General features: G+C 54.9%; 7 protein-coding genes across 7 annotated transcripts; 3 read left to right on the plus strand and 4 right to left on the minus strand.

Annotated features, from left to right (window-relative positions):
• Positions 1-826: 826 nt before the first annotated feature.
• BDZ83DRAFT_648126 (Spc97/Spc98 family protein) lies at positions 827-3,502 on the plus strand (the record flags this gene model as incomplete). Its single annotated transcript, XM_060510152.1, has 3 exons — positions 827-944; positions 1,009-2,972; positions 3,053-3,502. The coding sequence occupies 3 exons, from the start codon at positions 827-829 to the stop codon at positions 3,500-3,502; spliced, it is 2,532 nt and encodes an 843-aa protein (XP_060369191.1).
• Positions 3,503-4,096: 594 nt separating this feature from the next.
• On the minus strand, positions 4,097-4,681 carry BDZ83DRAFT_748588 (Yqey-like protein-domain-containing protein; the record flags this gene model as incomplete). The annotated part of the gene is made up of 1 exon (XM_060513637.1): positions 4,097-4,681. The coding sequence occupies one exon, from the start codon at positions 4,679-4,681 to the stop codon at positions 4,097-4,099; it is 585 nt and encodes a 194-aa protein (XP_060369192.1).
• A 532-nt stretch (positions 4,682-5,213) lies between these two features.
• On the plus strand, positions 5,214-6,090 carry BDZ83DRAFT_68996 (uncharacterized protein). The gene has a single exon (XM_060511300.1). The coding sequence runs from the start codon at positions 5,371-5,373 to the stop codon at positions 6,031-6,033; it is 663 nt and encodes a 220-aa protein (XP_060369193.1). The 5' UTR covers positions 5,214-5,370; the 3' UTR covers positions 6,034-6,090.
• Positions 6,091-7,416: 1,326 nt separating this feature from the next.
• BDZ83DRAFT_716580 (UMTA methyltransferase) lies at positions 7,417-9,650 on the minus strand (the record flags this gene model as incomplete). Its single annotated transcript, XM_060511860.1, has 8 exons — positions 7,417-7,507; positions 7,587-7,680; positions 7,734-7,892; positions 7,949-8,130; positions 8,202-8,293; positions 8,606-8,767; positions 8,833-8,933; positions 9,647-9,650. The coding sequence occupies 8 exons, from the start codon at positions 9,648-9,650 to the stop codon at positions 7,417-7,419; spliced, it is 885 nt and encodes a 294-aa protein (XP_060369194.1).
• Positions 9,651-13,317: 3,667 nt separating this feature from the next.
• Positions 13,318-13,757, minus strand: BDZ83DRAFT_69015 (uncharacterized protein). Its single transcript, XM_060511303.1, has one exon. The coding sequence runs from the start codon at positions 13,632-13,634 to the stop codon at positions 13,365-13,367; it is 270 nt and encodes an 89-aa protein (XP_060369195.1). The 5' UTR covers positions 13,635-13,757; the 3' UTR covers positions 13,318-13,364.
• Positions 13,758-14,710: 953 nt separating this feature from the next.
• On the minus strand, positions 14,711-17,247 carry BDZ83DRAFT_569050 (phosphatidylinositol 3; the record flags this gene model as incomplete). The annotated part of the gene is made up of 3 exons (XM_060504144.1): positions 14,711-15,644; positions 15,742-16,524; positions 16,580-17,247. The coding sequence occupies 3 exons, from the start codon at positions 17,245-17,247 to the stop codon at positions 14,711-14,713; spliced, it is 2,385 nt and encodes a 794-aa protein (XP_060369196.1).
• Positions 17,248-19,302: 2,055 nt separating this feature from the next.
• Positions 19,303-19,803, plus strand: BDZ83DRAFT_748591 (uncharacterized protein; the record flags this gene model as incomplete). The annotated part of the gene is made up of 1 exon (XM_060513638.1): positions 19,303-19,803. The coding sequence occupies one exon, from the start codon at positions 19,303-19,305 to the stop codon at positions 19,801-19,803; it is 501 nt and encodes a 166-aa protein (XP_060369197.1).
• Positions 19,804-20,034: the final 231 nt, after the last annotated feature.

Here is a 20,034-nt window from a genome sequence, read left to right on the forward strand (position 1 = left end):
TGGTCATCTTGGCCACTCCCAGATCCCCCTCCAACAGCTGCCGTCCCTCCGAACGCTAAACCCGGAATATTCCAGGGGAGGTTTACCACATCCGGGACCGGGGTCAACAACACGCGAGGATTTTCCGACTAGACGCGCTCGAGATTAATGGCCCTTTACCGCGTTGAAGTACCTGAGTATAGCTAAGGTACCGTACGCAGTGCCCAACCCACCTTCACGCGCGGAGTGTAAGACTGCGACTCTGCGATAGAGGGGCAGAGAGACAAAGACCACAAACCGCAAGACCAAGCAACGAATACCTCAAAAACACCACCAAACCCCTCCAAATATCACGGCCGAGTCGACGTCTTGTCATAAGAATAACACCAAACCCCTCAAAGACGGCTCCCACACTTCAGATGCAGTCGGCGATATGTCGTCCGGCACCACCAGGGTCTCAACCCATGAGCGGCGCGTAAACGGCTCAGCCGCCGGCGTCGACCAAGACCGACCTTCACGAACGGCACGCATGAATGCAGCAGGCGCAGCGGCGAGCGGCACGGGCACAGGTAGCGGGCAGACGAGCTTCAAGAGCGAGCGCAGCGAGAGGAGCGATGCGCGACAACGAGAGAGGGAACGAGAGCGGCCGCGGGAGCGCGAGCGTGAGCGTGAACGGGAGCGGGACCACCACCAGCAGCGCGAGAGGGGGGAGAGAGAGGCGTCGCCTGGGGGCAATTCGCACAAGAGATCTGCGTCGGGGAACCCCAGGGCTACGAGCAGGATGCACGACGACAGGCGTGTGGAGGAAAGGCGGACGGAGAGGACGTATGTGACGGAGCGCGAGACCATGACGCAACGGACGAGGAGCCCCGCGAGGGGCGGAGGCGATAAGGGGAAGAGCGGCGAGGCCAAGTCGCGGACGGCTGAGGCGAAGCCCAAGGAGGCCAAGGCTGACACTCCGCAAGGTTAGTTAATGCGATTGCATTGGTGTTGGGAGTAGTTACGGCGTCTAACTAAACAACTCTGTAGCACCTTGGAACCCAGAGGCGACACTCCTACCTCACACATCGGCCCCCCTGGCCTGTCGAATATCCATACCGCCGTTGGCGGCACAGGCGCCGCAGCCTCAACAACCGAAACCCCTAAACGAGCTATCCCTCGAAGCGCAAGAGGCGGTGATGCTGGAGGATCTCCTCTTCGTCTTCATGGGCTACGAGGGGCAGTACATCCGCTTCGCAAAGACGTATAACCCGCATGAGGAGAGGGACCGGTTGTCGGGGCCCACATTCAGGATACTGCCGGGCCTGGATCCTAGTCTGCAAGACCTTACGCTGTCGATGCTGAAGATGGCGACGTATTATTCAGCCCTCGAGATGTTCATCGACGTGCAAAGTAGAGAGGAATTTGGCGCCGTCAATCACGCTCTTTGCGCCTCCATCAGGAAGTTCTTGCACGACTACCTCATCATGATCGCGCAGCTGGAGACACAGTTCCTAACCAACGAGACTTTTACACTCCATGTCTTGAATATCCACACATTACCGACAAGCAAAATGATGTCGCATCTATACTCCCTGGCGCACGACTTGCTCAAGAGGAATGCGCTCCTAGACGACGATGACGAAGAGGAAAGCGATAGCGCAGACGACTTTGAGAATATACTCGAGTCGCTGCGAGAGGGCGGCGACCTGGTCCCGGGCTCGGGCAAGAAGATTTGCAAAGGCGGCGTCGTGTTGGGTCTCATCACGAAGAGGCTCGAGTCCATGTCCGGAGACCCGGCCGCGCGCGCGCTGTTGACGTCGCTTTTGCGTGATGCAAGTAAACCTTACATGGTGATGCTCAACGAGTGGCTGCACCACGGCAGCATCAACGACGCGCATGCCGAGTTTCTGGTCAAGGAGCAGAAGAGCATTCGGAGAGAACGGCTGGAGCAGGACTACACGGACGAGTACTGGGAGCGACGGTACACGATCCGGGAGCACGACATTCCCCCTCAACTGGAAGGTGTCAAGGACAAGGTACTATTGGCGGGCAAGTATCTCAACGTCGTCAGGGAATGCGGCGGCGTAGATGTGAGCAAGGTCGTGCAGGACGTGCCCACGTCATTTGATGACAGCCGTTTCCTGGAGAACGTCAACAATGCGTACGCACACGCCAACGAGTCCCTCATGCAGCTGCTGCTCACGACGCACTCGCTACCCATGAGGCTGCGGTCGCTGAAGCATTACTTCTTCCTGGACCCGTCCGACTACTTTTCCTACTTCCTCGAGCTCGGCACGTCCGAGTTGCGGAAGCCTGTCAAGTCCGTTAACACCGGCAAGCTGCAGTCCCTGCTCGACCTGGTGCTGCGCCAGCCGGGCAGCGTCGTCTCGCTGGACCCTTTCAAGGAGGACGTCAAGGTGGAGATGAACGAGATCACGCTCGTCAAATCCCTGCAGCGGGTCGTCAACATCACGGGCATCGAGCAAGGCGAGACGCTGCAGCCGCTCGCGAACCAGCAGCCCATCGAGAACGACAAGAACGCCATCGGCTTCACGTCGCTCCAGCTGGACTACACGGTACCCTTCCCCGTCTCCCTCGTCATCAGCCGCAAGACCGTGTGGCGGTACCAGGCGCTGTTCCGGTACCTCTTGTCGCTGCGCTACCTCGAGTCCCAGCTCTCGACAACGTGGTACTCGCAGACCTCGGGCCTGACGTGGTCGCACAAGAGCTCCTCGCGCGGCCTCGAGATCTGGAAGCGCCGCGTGTGGACGCTGCGCGCGCGCATGCTCGTCTTTGTGCAGCAGCTGCTGTACTTTTGCACGGCCGAGGTCATTGAGCCCAACTGGGCAAAGTTCATGTCCCGGCTCAAAGTGGGCGAGGAAGGCCAGGAGGCGACAGCGCCGGGGGGCACAACGCCGACGCGGACGGTGGACGAGCTGATGCAGGATCATGTGGATTTCTTGGATACGTGCTTGAAAGAGTGCATGCTCACCAACAGCAAGCTTCTCAGGGTATGTTTTTTCTCCTTCTTACCACCACTTTTAATGTCGCGCCTGGTACAGCCTTCAGCTAACATGCGAACCTCGGGCAGATCCACTCCAAACTCATGCAAACCTGCACAGTCTTTGCAACCTACTCCAACTGGCTTTCCCGCGAGCTAGAAAAGGCCGACCCAGACCTCTCAGGCGCCACGCGCCCGCCCAACATGACGGCAGACCAATGGCGCGCCTTCCAGGCCGTCAGGACGCAGAAGCCCTCGTCCGGGCCAGGCGCGGGCGGCACCTCACACAACGATTCGACTTCATCGGCGGGCGGTGGTAATAGCGCCGCCGAGCAAGAAGCCCGTGTGAGCAACCTCTTTGAGATTATGAAGAAGTGGGAGGGCAACTTCAGCAGGCACCTGCAGATCCTGCTCGACGCGCTGAACCACTACGCCGCGACGGAGACGGTCGTCCTGCTGAGTCTCTGCGCGAGGTTGAGTACCGCGAACCAGGGGACCGAGTATGCGGGATTGAGAAACGAGGACGATAGCGTTGCGTAAAGGAAAAGAAACATACCCCCCTCTCTCCACTCCTAAAAGACGTCTTTTTAATGTTTCCAAAGAGAGAGATTCATGGCATGGCGCATGGCTTTGCGGGCGTTTCTGGCGGCGTTACAACGGGGATGGGAAGAATGGCGGGTGCCTAGTAGCTTCAAGTACTGCGGAAAAGTCGAAGGAGTGTGTGCGCATGTGTGAGAGAGAGGGAGAGGGAGAGAGGATAAGAGAGAAAGGGCCAGCTCATACGGAGGGACTGAGCCCTTCAAAACCTATGCTAGACAGATACCAAGACCACGGATCGAGTGTTGTGCCTCTCATTGCTAAGCCCAAACATTGACCATGGTCTGAGCTCCCGTCCGAGGTATCAGCATGCGTACACTTAATGGGGCATTTTGTGCCGTGATGTTTGTACAGTGACATTATTTTATTCGTCTCAGTATCATCCAAGAGAAGAGATGTTTCCTCTCTCCCCAGGCGCCCTTCTTCTTCGCCATAATTTCGTTCCGGGTATACAGATATGATACACGATTGTTGTTGGTACAGATTGGTACAGCTTTTTACAGCAATATGATTCGAAACCTTAACCTCTCTCCTCCTCTAATCCTTCTTGAGGGCCTCCTTGACGAGCTCGGCAATACGCTTCTTCTCGACCTCGAGGTCCTTGTCCTGGGTCGCCTTGTTGATGAGCTTCATGACCTCCCCGAGCCCGCTCTTGCCCGCTGCGATGGAATCCTCAATGGCCTTCTGGATGAGAACGCGGACGTCGGCCTCGGTGACGGCGACGACGCCGCTGTTGGCAATATACTCAGCCATGACCTTAGCCTGGGTGTCCTCCTTGTCGGCGAGGTCATCGCGGCCAGCGTCACGGAACTGCTTGGCGGCGTCCTGGGTGGCGCGCTGCGTCTTGCGGAGGAGGGCAACGAGCTGGGCGTCGGTCGCGATGGGGGAGTCTGTCTTGGCAGCGTTGTTGGTGGCGGAGAGGACGGAGCGGAGGACCGAGAGACGGGGAGCGTCTTTTGCACGCATGGCGGTCTTGAGGTCGGTCTTGAGAGTGGCCAGGAGCTTGGGCTGGGCCGGAGCGGCATCGGAGTAGAAACGGATCGTCGTCCGGAGGGGGTGGACGCAGCCCGGCACCAAGGGCCGGAGGGCTTGGGCGAGACGGACTGACGTTCGTGAGGCCATTGTGAATGGAGGGAGGACTTTCGTTTGTCTAGGCTTTAGTGTTCGAGAGATGTTGACGTTTTCCCCTCAAATGACACGGTTTTTGTGTCGTTCTGGCAGTAATGAGGTAGCGGTACAATGCAGTCGCCAAGCTATTGCTATGTCAGTTGCAGTCATGTAGAAAAAAAGTTACTGCTGGGAGCTCTCAAAATGCATAAATGTTCGGGACAGCTTCTGATTGGTTAGCAACGGTTGGCTGTTCTGGCCAGGTCCACTGCAGCAGGAACATCCCCGGATCCTCTCCTCCACAGGTGGCGCGAAGTGGCACCAATGTCTGGAAGTAGCGTCCGTGAGGATGCATTGGCGGGGGGGCCGTTGAATAAAAGTGTTTGACATATTGGATACACTATTGGCAGTAGTTTCCTCGCATTCTCCCGTTCGAGGGTACCATCATGTTGGCTGAAGATGCAGATGCCAGATTGACAGGTACAATGAGACCTGATGGTTCGGATGGCACAATCAGTCGCACACTTTATGCGTTCAGGGAATCTCGCGGGTATTCCAACTTCCAAGCCATTGATGCGCGCATAAATGAGGATACGCGGTCCGTCGATGGTCGTCTTGGGTGATAAGTCGCGGATCAGTTGAAGCTTTTGTGAAGTAATGTGAGATTGCGAAGCCTATGCAAACCCCGAGGCCCAAATCACCTGATGTGCCGAAGATCAGGGGAGCTGCAGGAAACAAGGGTCGGGGCATCCGCGAAAGCTTCCCGATATCACATCCACCGGGTGTTCCAGGTTCGAAGTTCCAGCAGCTGCCACCAATGTCGATTTGGCCCCGGTGGTCAATCTGCCAGCCAAGCTGAAGGGGGTTGTGCGTCCATCGGATCGACATGCATAGAAACTTTGACCGTTGCATGCTTCATCATCGCGGCAGCTTCAGTTGATGTCCCTGGCATTGTGGCATTGTGGCATTCCAGGGGCAGTGTCGGTATCCGCATCCGAACACTGCAGCTTGCCCCAGCATCTATCTACTCGGCCAAGAAGGAATCGTCAGCCGAAATGTCTGTGCTCCTGATCATGCTAGGGAGGAAGTTTCTGAAGCCGGGGATTCTAGATGGCGCAAGGGCTCTGGGCACTCACCGGCGTGGAACTTGGCTTGAACGCTGGCGTGGATGCTGGCGTGGAACTTGTAAGGGCGGCAGCGAGTGCGGAGGCGGCAAATGTGGCATGGCGCCAGCAAAATTATCTCATCTTCAGATGAAAGTGGATTCCGTTTCTCTATTTGTCAAGGACGCAAGAGTCAAGCCACGACTCGACAGACCATTCCGCTCTGACATGGGTTCGATGTGCCCAGCTCTGGTGGTGTTGTAACTTGTGTATATGTGAGAGATTGTGCAGGCTCAATGTGACGTGAGTTGTTCGTCTGCAGTCCACCTCGGTCCTCACCGAGAACCCGAGGAGACGGTAGCGAGTAAAAGCCCATGCAGACCTCTTGCGTTCCTGGCGAGGCCTGGCGTCTTGCCTCCCTCCAATCTAACCCAACGTGGAACAAATAAAGCAACAGCAGCGGATAACAAGGTAAGGTATCCGTCCAGAGAAGGTAGAAGAACAAGAACTCGTGCCATCCCCCTGGCCCCTTGAGCCTACACGTTCACTTCTTCCACCTTCAAGACGTCTCTTCCAAATCGATCAACGTGGAGGGGGGGGGGGGTTCTTACCTTCCCTTACCTTGCCCTACCATACCAACTTACCTTACGTTCACACCACCTCAGGCAAGTTCAGATTGTACGGTACTTACCTACGTCAAAAGTAGGCAGGTACCTTCCTTGCCTTGAACATGGGCATGGGAAGCCGCCGTCGTCTTTCCCGTTTCTTCCTTCCCACCACCATCCAATAAGGCACTTGCCTTAGCTTCCGCCGCTCTCCACATGCGCCTCACTTTCTTTCAACTACACGTTGATCCCTTCGGCTTCAACCTCTGGACATTATCTCTTCAGGACATGTTCCCTTCGATGTCTGCCTTGCATAAGGTGCTTCTTATCCTGAGACAGGAATAACAACATCCTCGTTGATCCACAGCATCCATTTCCGTTCTCTACCCCTCTATTTGCCGTCTAGTCATCGACAACTAGTCTCCCCTTGTCACTTCCGACTCATTTCGATAACAATAACAACCAGTCGGCAGTCGAAACGAGTCCACGTTCTTTGCAAAGCGACTTAAACCTTGCTCGCCGTACATTACTTATCTGCTGCCACACCATCGATGACTGTCTTTCGAGAATCAGTAATGATGCGGGTACGGAAAGGGCAGCTTTAGATGAGCTCTCACAACTCCGTCATACAATCCCCAAAGCCGAAGAATCGTACAGCAAACAAGCACTACAATAGCGAATTGATCAAATAGGATTGCGAGCTAGACACGGGGTATTTGCTGCCGTCACATCGTCATTATCGTAATCCCTGTCCAAAAGAAAAAGCCCATCAAATCCTGGCTGGGAAACAACGCTCTACGCCACCATACGAAACTTGCTCTGAAAAAAGCAACAACATCATATGGCCCTTATCTACTCGGCTCAACGACGAGCCTTTCGTCCTATACAAACGTACCTTGAGGGCCAACAAGTCAGTAATCGTAGGAAATTGGGCGGCTGGACAACTTGGGAGTCACTTACATTGGAAAATACGCCTAGAAAGAGCCGCCGAGAGTGGCCTGAATGTCAGTAGGCATTCCCACTCGAAAAAAAGAGACGAACATTATAGGGGTAGGGAACTCACCCTGAACGCCGGATTATCAGCCTCGCTCCTTGCTTGAGCCACCAAGACTTGGAACTCTTGGGATGTCATTCTGCAGTGCCAGTCAGTTCAAATCGATCGGAACTCAGCGTTAAAGACTGCAGAAAACGGGAAAAGGAAACTTCTCTTACCCTCGGAACTCTGTCATGGGATACATCGCCAGAGACGCAAGCATCCTCCTCACATTTTCTCTATTAGCCACACCGATTTGGTGCTGCCTCGGATCTAGTCGAAAATCAGGTCAAAATTTCTGCACTTCGGTTTCGAGGTTTCAATACCATTTGACCAGCCGCAAGTCGGGAGAGGGATCATTTGGGTTTCCACCGAGTCGAATCCAGCACTTTGCATCCAGCTTTGCATCTGCATCGGCGCCCTGGGGTCTTTGTATGGTTGCATACTATCCAGGTATCGTCTCGACCACCTACGAAGGGCGTGATCTGGCACAGCAGGCGGTCAATGGTGGGCTCAATCTCTAGAAGGGAATCCGACCTACTTTGAGTCAACGTTCCGTTGTCTGACTGCGCATTAAAGTATATCTCCACCATTTGGCACCAACCACCTGGCCGAAGGACGCGATGAATGTCTCGAAGGTAATCTCGCCATCGGTTCGAGTGGATACCGCCTGCCATCATCTGGCTATGGACGAGGTCGAAATGATTCGATGGAAAGGTGAACCTAGGCCAAGTCAGCTGAGCCAGGGGCACTTGAGGCTCCAGCCTGCGCCCTAGACCCCTCAGGGGACATACCTGCTGTTAAGGTCATCGACTTGCAGGTTCAAGTTTGTCGGCGTCTGGCTTTCGTCGGGCCAGATGTGTGGGCAGATATCGATGGCTACCACCTATCGGACAAAATCAGTACTGCTAACGCAGCGGCACCCAGAGCGGTGAGGCGATAAATCCGTTCCTGTCACTCGCCATCATGATATGGATGAGACAAAGAGAACTGTAGTCCTCTTAACCAGAAAACATGGAGTCTTCTGCACATGAACAAGCGCAGAAGGGGGAGACGACACCCCGTCGCGTTGGCGATGGATACGAACGGCTGGCTGGTTCGGTCATCCCACCACTACCGGCAAAACGCGTCAAAGGCACGGAAGCCGACTATCGTACAATCGCGAAAGGAGTAGGACTTGAGTGTGTACAGCACGTACCTCGCAGTTCTGGTATTGTTGTGCAACGTCGATAGCCCAGTCGCCGGCTCCAAAGCCGCATTCGAGAATTCGCCGGGGCCTGGTGATCGGTGGAAAAAGGAGGCGATTTTCGAATACTATGGAGAGTACGACGTGCATCATTTGCAAGCGTTCAACTTCGTCCTACAGCCGGGTTGGAAAATACACTCAGCAAGGCGTGGTGTCTTCAGGGGCGGCATGTCTCCTACCTCATCTATCGGCGCGAAGTATGCTCCATTGTCAACTGCGTATCGTTGGTACTCTCTACCTTGGTACGTGATTGTTTCCAGGAAGGCGTTATCCAACGGAACTGTCTGTGGATCACTGAGAGTGGTTTAGCGATCACAGGAATCCTTCGCAAGAGGAGATGAGTTTCAGCAATACCTTGCCATGTCGACAACCACAATGGTATAACTCTTGTTACGAACAAGTTCGATTAGACTGAGTGTCTTTCGTCCAAAGTTTGCCTTTGGAATTCGATATTGGGATGAACTAGAGCTTGTATGTGGTGGTTACGTTGCTCCAACGAGGCGCTGTTCCTAGGGATCCAGGACGGGACGGAAGGCAAGGACTAATTCTCAAGCACTGCCCACAAACGAAACCCGAAAGTCCGTCAAAGGAGCCATATCCGAATCACAGGGGTTTTCACGAAGGCGGCAGTCGTGTCTAATAGACATAAAATTAACTGCCTACTACGTCGGAGGTGGAGACATCGGTCAAGTCGAAGGGTACTCGACATTGGCCGGCCATTGTTTTCTACACCCCACGACGTCGCTGTCGATCTTGGGTTAGTACACCATGACCTTCACTGGAAAAGTTGGGAGCCTGTTCGGTACCCTTTGGTACGCGGTGCGGTGCGGATGAGGCAGTCTTCGGGTGACATGGATATGTCCTCTGCTGTTATTGCTGGCCCCGGACCCCCCTGTACACACGAAAATTCGAGAATGGGGCCGGCAGACAACCAAGACGTGCTAATCCCAGGCCATTGAGTGGTATAAGGCGGGTGTGGCAGCGGGTCCCAACCCATCCTGGCAACTTGGACACCGCTTTTACCAGTTGCCAGATCCATGGATCCCGTTAACCGTAGCTTACCTTTCAGAGGCTGTTCCGGAAGCCAGGTAGACGGTTGTCTTCCTGAACGACCTGGTCGTTGTCTAGCGGGACGCACCATCACAGACCAACATCCCACAAGGCTGCAAAAGGGTCGGATGTGGCTTCTCTATTAACCTAGGACGATGAGTTTTCTGAGCTTCTTTGAGCGGCTCACCGCCGCCACCCCGGAGTCGGGCGAACATACCGATGCTTGCTGCTACAACTAGAGCACCCAGACCCACGACAAAGCCTAGTGGTGGATGTTGTCTTGAGACCAACTGCATGGCCCGAGTACTGGGCCCAACACACGAATTCCTGCTGTAACCCCCCAGCCAGTGCCCAGGCTATGGGAAGCTCTTCAGCAAACACGGCTCTCCATCCCTTGTTTCCTGATCAACCCCTCCCCCCAAACTCACTAAGAAAGGAGCGTTACTCAAAGGAGGGGTTACATGGTCGATCCGCTCCCATCGCACGCGCAGCTTTACTCAAATTCCAGCGGCTCACATGTCCCAAGGATCCGGTCGTTGGCTTGAGCATGAAGACACAGCAGCTACAGGTGGTGGGAGGTCGAACTGGAGCAGCATTGCACAACTCCCGATAGGATGCAGAATTGGACTAGGGATTACGTTGGCACCACTTCTGCTGTCTCTCTCGATAACCCGCGATTTCCACTTGCTGAGATTTCCCGAGAACACGGACTTGGATCCTTCTCGGTGTCGTTAGGCTCATTCGCGACTTGCACGACCCGGAGACGAATAGAAGAAGGGAGGCCAAGAGCACACAGTTGCGACTCGACTGCTACCTCGTCCGAGGCAAATCATCTCGTACGACAAGAAGACGGGAAAACTGTCATGCTGCTTTACCTGTCTGGCATTAACCAGGCTAGGGTCATATGCAGCCGGGCAGTGACCAAAGGCGGAGTTCATGGTCTGATCCTCACACACAAGGCAGACAATCACCTGCACTGATGCCAGCAAGGTGAGACCCGCGCCAGGCCCGTATCTCACGACAACGGCCAGAAAGGGGAGACGGGCGCCTCAGACAGAAACATCGATCTTTACTTTGCTCAGCACGCATGCCTGCTTCCTGCGACCTCAGGCCTCCACCACACCACCTCCCCGAGACCATGATGGTAATAATTCGGTCGGATGGCGGTACAATATGCACGGGACAGGCAACGGTCTGCAAAATATAGGTAGGGGCATGGCTTTTTGCTGGTGGGTTGTGTTGCTGCGCGTCTTGACACATTGGCGTATTCGGGTACGTGCTGATGAAGGTTTAATTATCTCACTCCCTCTCTCGGCCCCTTTCCATCAATATCTCATCCCTTCTGACCCTGGACTAATTGTTTGGCAGGCGTGTTACACTCTTAGCAGCAGAGCTCACGGAGGTTGAGCTAACAATGTTTCCTGGGCGGGGGTGATTTTGATGAAGGTTGGAAGAAGAAATTGGCTGGGCCAATTCAACGAACGAACCCCTCGGCGGGCCGCTCTGCAGGTTTGAAACTAACATAGAGGAGAGCCTGGCCTGGCTGACTAGGTAGCTGCTGGCTCGGACAGTGGGGTTTCGGGAAAGGGCGCGATGACGCGAGCCACAAAACTCTCCTGGTTCCAGCTCTTTGGGAACCGAGGAGCGAGGGTCGACAACCCTTCCTTGCCGGGGGAAACCACATCCTGGTGCTTGGGAGCACCATGCCTGTCCACGGCGGCCACGTACTCGCTGCACTCTGCAACCCTTGCACCAACGGGTTCAGATGCATTGCATGGCGGACGGGTAAAAAGCAAAGGGAGAGACTCTTTGAGACGACGACATACTGTGGTTGTGCTGGGCGCCAGGCAACTCACCAACCCACCGCGGCCCTGATCGTTCATTCTTGACATCAAGACGAGCGGTAAGACAGAGGTGTCCGGCCTCGATACAGACCTGCCTGAGCTCCCAGACCAAGTCACAGCTGTGCGAGAGGCTGCAGACAAATACATGCTTGGGGAGATGGAATTGCCGAGTATGTTGCGCGGATGGCCCGGAGGCGACCCCGAGGACGGCAGACGATGTCATTACAACAAGCAAGACCGGTTATAGGGCGGCTCTCAATACATTGTAACGGCCGGGATGCCGCGCGACAAGCAATTGGCAAATTGACGCTTATGGCTTGCTAGGTAGCCACAGGCTTACCTAGCAAGTGGCCACGGTATAGAATTCGGAGTAGGGCTATGATCCATAACTCGGCAACTCGAACGAAATGGTTTCCCTGCGCATGCGTTTACCGAGCAGCTACCCAAGTAAGGGTAGCTGTTGTTTATCGACTGACGCAAGACACTCCTCTGCATCGGGGATTCAGGCAAGAAATTAGCCTGCCAGAGACGATGCACGTCAGAGGGGAGCATTCGGCCCATCGCTCAATAGGTTGTTCCTGTGTGTAATGATCCCTCCAGCCACTCAACTTTGACGAGTCTGATGGAAACAAGCAGGTGTCTGTAGAGGAGATCGAAGGGAGCGTGACTTGGCGGCCGTTGACCGTGACCTCTCGCCTGCACGGTTGCGGACCATGCATCTGCGTATCCGCACATACACAGTATTCCACAACTCACTTTACCCGACATGAGAGAAACTTGGCCTGTGGTCTGGTTCTCTTTCCTTCGTTCAACGGGTTTTCTTCTTCCCATGCAGAGAGGGGGGGGGGGATGAGTTGGCTGTCGATTAGGAGTCACATTCATTCCCGCCAGCAGGGAACCCTAGTCGAAAGACACCCTGCTCGTTCCTCCGTCTTCATTTTGCTCTCGAACAGAACCGTACTCTCGGGTTCCAATAGGACGGGATGCTGGGGCATAATCGTCCCCCTTATCGAGGTCAACCGGCCCCCTACGACCCCTGTCTTGCTGACCGGACCACAGCTTACGGACTAATACCATGACACTGCGATACAAAGATACCCAGCTGAGTTCCCCCTATTATTGAATCCTGGATGACGAGCGGCGTTGCCTGCCATCTACGATCCAATCGTCTATCAATGGCCCCCGGTTCTACGGAGAGCATATCCAAGGACCAGGTTTCTGTCGTTTCACCAGGACGGGGTAACAATGCTTCTAGAAGACCATGGTGTTGCGAGCTGACCTTCTGAAAAGGCATGGAGCGCGCGGTGCCGGTCCTGCGAGCCGGCGAGTCCTACCTCCCGCACTCTCTTTTCCGGGTGTTCATAGGAAAGAGATGAAAGGTGCGGCTGCGGCTGCGGCTGCCACTGCGGCTTTACTGCGGCCATGAGCACATGAATCGACTTTTCCTCTTTCATCTCTTCTGCCATCTACCGACGATGCGGAATTTGGACGTAATACCGACGCCCACCCCTCCTATAATATTATTCTTGCGCGCACAGATCACGGGCTGGGCGGTACCCTGGCACATTCACACACACATTCACACGCACGCACACACATACCTACCGTGTATTGCGTACAGCCCTCCAGGCCAGCAACGACGAAGGGAAGCGGCAGCGCCGCTTCCGCCATATTCTTCCTCCATGAAACGCGACTTGGGATCACAACTGATGACCGATGGATGACAACCTCGAGAGGATTCGAATACCTATCTTTGACAAGCTTCAAAGAGCATTGGCAGCAAGAGACAACCGGCGCAACTCGTCGAGAGCGGACCGTTATCGTCCCAACCGTCGAACTAGGCCTCCTATTGTGTGACCTGAGCAGTCACTTCCTGTTCTGGTGGCACAACACAACGCATTGTCTCTTTTCGTCCTCGTCCTGCAAAACGTGTCATTACAAGGTGTCTCGCGGCTTCTGGCCGGGCCGTGAACACCTGGGATTTCTATAGGTAAGTCCTTTCTGTATATTTGCTTCTTCCTTCTTCCTTCGGTACCATGTTTGGAATTACGAGAATTCGCCGGTTGGCGCATAAGCCCTCTCTCCATCCCCTGAACCGGATGGGCGCGCGAAAAGGTACAGATATGTAGGTCTAAGGTGACAAGGCCAAGTTGGAAATCCTTGCCTGATTCAACCCAGGGCCAAAAAAAGGACCTTTTTTCTTAGTTGCCGAAAAAGGTCATTTGCATGCGCGCCCTCTTGTTTTTTCCTTAACCCTCTTTCCAACCTCCCGCAAAAGGGAAAAAAGGATCAACAGTAATAGCAAATGTAGGTACGGATGCAACTGTTGCGGTATGAACCCCCCTTCTCTCTCTCCCCTCACTTCACGGCCCATACCTAGCCTCACCTATTCTTTGCTTTTCCTTCGTCTTCTGCTCACAGCTGCGCCTATCCCTTCAACCCTTGTTCATCTCACAATGTCCTTTGAGAGTTCTGTCTCCTCTTCTGACCATGGGTCTGACTCTGCGGCCTGTTGGGGACCCACGTCTCTCCTCGCGTGTTGTGTGATACTGTGTAGTGTGTCGTGTTGTCATCATATGTCTCCCTCATCATGTCTCTGGCTGTTATCCGCCGTCTGGTTTCGTGTTGTCTGTCTCTGCGACTCGAGGTCTCTCTCTTTCTCCCTCTCTCATGTGCCCAGCCACGCCAAGTTAAGGGACGAATGCACAACAAACGCCACCAAATGCCATGTGTATCATGATTTCTCTTCTCTTCTCTTCTGTGCTGACGCGCTGAAAGGTGGGATGCGCAGAAAGAGGAGAGGAAGAGGAGGGGGTTAGTCAACTATTCTAGACATACGATCCGAAATTGAACCCAGTAAACTCCTCCCCTGGCTCCCCTATTTCGTACTCGGTGGTAATAACCGCCCCAAAGCAAGCAAGTGGGAATAAAACAAAAAAAGAATGAGGAAGAGAGAGGGGGAAAACACCACTTTCTCGACTCCTCCTCCTCCTCCTCTCCACCCCGGAACCCCTTCCCTTGCATGGGACAACCGCAGGCGGAGCGAAAGAAAAAGGGACCCCACCAACCGATAACCCAGCTCCAACTCCTCTCCAACTCCGTGCCGCCCCCCCCCCCCCGTAATGTTTTGCTCGATGCAGCCCCCCGAGTGGATGGGTGTGGATCACCAGCAGGTGAAAACCGGGTTCCTGGCTTTCACCGGCTCCAACCTCTCCACAATAACCTTGCGTTGGTTGCCCTCCATGCCCTCGGCGGCCGCATAGCCCAGGTCGCCCTCCTCAACGTCGTCTTCTTCGTCATATTCTTCCATGCTCCGGCGCGAGCCATACAGGTGCTGCGCGATGCTGCCGCTGTTGCGCCGTCCAGCTGGCGTCGCGAAGGAGTACCGCCGTTGCTGCTGCTGCTGCTGGGACTGCTGACGAGCGGGAGAATACATGTTGAGGGCGCGCGTGCCATGGTAGCTCTCTCGGTGCGATTGTCCCGAGAACCTGGGCCGTTGCGACGCCGTGTCCTTGTTACCTAGCGGTGCAGACGACGCCAGTATGCCCGAACCGCTCATGGACATCTCGTCCGGTGATTGGGCTCCCTCGCCCGTCGGGCTTAGAGCGAGCTCAAACCTGCCCGGATGAGGCATGTCGGCCGGGGGGCTAGCGAAGCCGAGCAGGTCCTCGTCCACGCGGTGGGTAGGTGCAGCAGACGTGTTGGCTTGGCCAATGTCGCCCTCGTCAATGGAGCGTCGGAGCTCTGCCTCGCGCATCATCTCGGCGGACGTTACCCGCATGGGCACTGCAACTGGCACGTCGACAAGATCGTCCCAAACGCAGACCTTGGCGCGCCGGGTGAGCTCTAGAGGGCCGTGATCCGGTGTCTTGAGCGTCTCTACCACATTCCATGCCTGGCCCTTCATGACTGCGATCTGCCTAGCAAACATCTTTTCCTGAAAGTCGGGATCCAGCTGGAATACCTTCCGCAACGCCAATTGTGTCTGGCTCCACCAGTGCGTTGAGGTCAGGAGGGGGAGGAAGTGATCTCGCGTCTTCTGCGAGAACGGCCGTCCAATCAGATCAACGGGAAGGAACAGCCAGCCAAATGGAAAGCTGTATGATATGGGCGGTTAGCATTCCTTTCTACGCGCGTTGCTGTTCATGTGGTACAGATTGAAGAGGAGAATTGGACCATTAAAGGGACACATACCTTCGCCATGCATCGGGGTGTTTCCAGGGCCAGGAGAGTGAATTATCGATAGCACCAATCGTTATCTTAGGATCTTGTGAGCTTGGATTGGGACTGGACGCCTTCATGGGCTGTTGCGTCCTGTAAGGGTATGAGGAGCGGCTTTCTGCTGCTGGTCGCTGGTTCAAGTCTACCGGGCGAGGTCCGCTCTCTTCCGATGAAGCGGTTTCTGTGTTCATTTGAAGTGGCTCCGACACGATCGACACTTGCTGTGTGCTCCAGTCCACTTTGATCATCCAGTTATCCAGGCCGCGGTCGGTGTTGCGCATCATGTAGTCTAGAATGACTAGCTTCTCGAGCTCTTCACGGAATGACTGCTTCAAGCCTTCGGTCCACACAAAGTTGTCGGGACCTGGCGGTAGCCGTTCCCGGCTGCCTTCATCGTCGCTCTCAATGTCATCCAAGGCTGCCGCACTGCTCGGCCGGCAGTTGTCTGCCCACCTTCTCCTACGTTTGCGATGTGGATCGTTGGTCCTGAAGCCGGACCAGTACTGGTCTGGCCATGGGTGTTCTCTGAGGAACACATTGGCGTCTTTGAAACCTTTCAAGAAAACCTGAAAGCTCCCGGGCTTTTCTGGAAGTGGCTTTTGCTTTCTATAGAAGCTGCGACGGTCCCAAAACGGATAGTGGAAGGATTTTGAGGATAACCAGACGACATCCGTGTAAGGCACCATATGGGTGCGCAGTTGGCAATCTAACGTGTATGCCGCCGCTTCGCTGACGTATGAAAGGTTGGGAATCAGACTGCGATGCGATTAGCCATGGAGCTTCCTGAGGTACTGTATGGATAGTATCATACCATGCTCGCCCAAAGCAACAAGGAAACAGGTTCCGATGAATCCATTTGTTCCACTTGGGATTGCCAGCCGCGTACGGCTCCTCGTCCTTGGGTTTGAAGACACCCACGACCTTGCCCTCCGTATTCCGGGCAAAGTAACTGCCGGAACTTCCCTGTGCGATCATTCGAGGATGCGTGCCCTGAAGGATGGCCTGTCTGACACTGCCCACGATCTGTTCGAACTGCGACTTGGACATGACATCTTGCGGCGCAGCCAGGCCTTCAGGGGTAATGGGCCGGACGCCCTCGGGAGCTTGGAATACTGAATGATGAATCTCTAAATGTTCATCATCTCCCGTCTTGCCGCGCCCCTTTGTGCGCTTGAACCGGCTGGCGATCTCATCGGCCCATCGTTCTAATCGAGCATTGATCGCTTTTATGTCGACACCCGAGTTGCTGCCGCCACGACGGCGATTCTTAGGTCTGGAAGGGCCGGCTAGCGCTGGTTTGGGGGTCGTCATGCCCGAACGGGGCCGCGGTTGCGTGATGGGTGCGAAGCGAGGGGCCGAGGCCGGCTGGAGGGAGGCATATGACTGTGTGAGAGGGTCGTCGTCTTCGGAGTCGGAGGAGAGGGCATCGGCTTGAGCGAGGCGCTCGTAGCCCGTCGTCGGGGGTCGAGAGCGAGGCATCGTGGCTTTGGGGTGGGCCAGGGATGAGGGACCGTCTCGGCGAGGAAAGGGCGAGGGAATTATCGAGCAGTGGCAGGGCCGGAAGTCAGAGCCATGTGTGTTGGTTTGCAGGACTTTGGATGAAGACTCGCGATCGAGAAGGCTTGGGTGCTGGTTGATCGGCTGTATCTCCGCTTGAATGCGATAATCGTACTAGGGAAGGGAATGCGGAATCTTGGCCTAAGGATGGAGGAAGCGACGAAGTCTAGCCCTCAACAGGGAGAAGAAAAAAAAGATAGCACTGCAGAAACAAAGGTGGCTTCAAGGAGACAACAGGCAGCAAGTTGACGATGGAAGCAAAAGAGGGAAGTAGAATGGTAGGGCTATGGTGGTGCTCGTGGTCGTGGTGGTAGACACAGAGCAATTTCTCGGCGAGTCGCGTCGTCGAGCATGTGTCGTTAGGAATCCGTGGTTTCGGCGGAGCGCGATGCTGTCATTGGGGTGCAACCGGCGCTGCTGTCACCCTGGTACCTTTTGAAATGTACCTTTACCTTACTGCCCCAAAAGCTTCAGGTTGCTTAAGGTTCTAGAGCGCCTGAGGTGCACCGAGGTCGCCAGTTCTAGGCGTCCTTAGCGGTTTAGCACTGGGCAGTCGGCCCCTTGCCTCCGAGCTTCCCCGTGCTAGAGCTTGGGCCGGCGATTGGGGTAAGCGGAACGGACGCAGTGTTTACCCGACTCAAATAGACTTAGGTAATATCTTACATCAAGTACCTTCAAGGCAACTTAGCTTGGAAGCTGCTAGACTCTTTTGATTAGCAGAGATAACTCATCAGATATTGAAGAATCAGAAAGCTGCATAGGACTACGAGAAAGACCTTTTCACGCCTTTCAGATCACCTCATCCTCTACTGCTGTCAGCCAACGTGTGCCGTTGAAGGCCAGCTGATACCAGGCCGGACACTTGTCAAACGTTGGCCAAAGCCTATGAAATGGGGAGACCTGAGTCTGAGAGCGGCGGTGCCAGCGTTTGCCTGTCACTCTCAAGCGAGACACAGGCGGCCAGCAGTTTTGGGCATCTCCACATTGAACTTGCCGCAACAGACCTAGGAGGGATGATGCTCGTCGATGGTTTCTCTGGAAGGCGAAGGGGGGCCTAACTAAGTAGCACGCACGAGATGGTTGACATACTAGATATTATGTGCCTACTCGCTAGCTTGGCAAGCCTAGATAACTTGATCGAGCCAGGTGGATGGCATTCTGATCAACACTGTCAAATACCCATCTTCGCTTTACTAGCTAACGGCTTTGCAGGCAACCAGACATGCCGCGGAAGATGGACAGAAGCCGTCGACTGCACACCCAAAAGTGATACCGACCTTTCTTAGCCCAGTGGCCAAGCTACTGGTAGTAGGTAATGCTCCTCAGTCGAATGAAATGCCACGGCTGTCACCCCAGAATTCCCCCAAACTCTCGGGTCACAGCCATGGACCCCACCCACACGGCATCCCCTCCGTGAATTGGTTCGATTCATCACCCGACCTTTCGATTCTGACTTGATCGTTCCGGGCCAAGGTTCCGTTTGCATGGCGTAGGTAGGATTGTACGACCCGACCAATCCCATCCCAACGAATTTCTTGATCCTCCGCGTCTTGTTAGTTTCTTTGGTGACTGATCAAACCTGGGCAAATCCCCCCTTGCAGAGTGACAGATTCCCATTACCGTTTGCTTGCGGGTTTGGACGATTGAAGCGCGCCGTCTAACCCGAATAATCTTCATACGTCAAATACGTCAAGCCTCCCCGGTGTGTTGCGAGATCCCGATCAGGTCAAATCCTCAGCTACGCCCGCCGCACATCTTTCCATCACCTCGTGATTTGCTCTCCTCTACTGGCCTAGTCCCTTGACATTGGTAGTTGGAATTCTTTATCAAGTCTTGAACCCGCTCCACCCTTTGCCCACACCCAGTTTCTTCCTACACAGCAGCTCAGGTTACATTCCCATATGTGACTTCTTGCATCAAAACGTTCGCACTAACATCCCATCATCTAATTTTTGATCAAATTCTCGGTGGATCAATATGACGTCCCAACTTGAAACGATTGCCAAGCTTCGTTCGGTAACGTCGAGCCCCTTCCCTCCCGAATCAGATGCTCTCCGCGGCCGCAAGAGGCACCGTAGCCTCACGAGATGTGACCTAGAGGCCACCCACTACGGCGGCACGGGCGAGTCCAGCACGCTCCGGGGCCGACCCCGTCGTCGATCAACCTCGCCGACGCCGGTATCGTCCAGAGCGTCTTCGCGAGCCGGAGCCGGCGGCGGCATGTCGAGTACGGTGGAGGTATCTCCCATGAGGAAGCGTCTCCTCCGCGTGGTGCTGCTGGAGCGTCGACGGAGCCAGAGCCCCTCTCGGTCAAGGTCGCCTGACCGCAAGCAGGCCCCACCCCGACGCCGACACAGGACCCGGAGCCGGAGCCGAACACATCATGCCAAGGATACGTTCCAGCCGAAGGATCAGCTGCCTCGGCTTTTGCTTGGAGAGCAGGCACACAAGAAGGTGGATACATCGGTTCAAGTCTGATTGTCAGCTGATCTGGGAGCACGCGAACATGAAAGGAAGCCCGGAACGGTCTCAATAAGGACGAGAAGGAGAAGAAAATAACATCTGTATAACGCCAATCATGCAACCGCTCACATGGGATTATGCGGTGTGCTACCAAACAATATCCTTGGTATGCTGGCTCTAGTCATTTAGTCGTTCGAAGTTTATAAGCACGCCGATGAGACCCAGCCCCGAAGGAAATGTCTTGGA

This window comes from Colletotrichum acutatum (assembly GCF_030867785.1).
Source record: "Colletotrichum acutatum strain CBS 112980 chromosome Unknown BDZ83scaffold_13, whole genome shotgun sequence".
Taxonomy (NCBI): domain Eukaryota; kingdom Fungi; phylum Ascomycota; class Sordariomycetes; order Glomerellales; family Glomerellaceae; genus Colletotrichum; species Colletotrichum acutatum.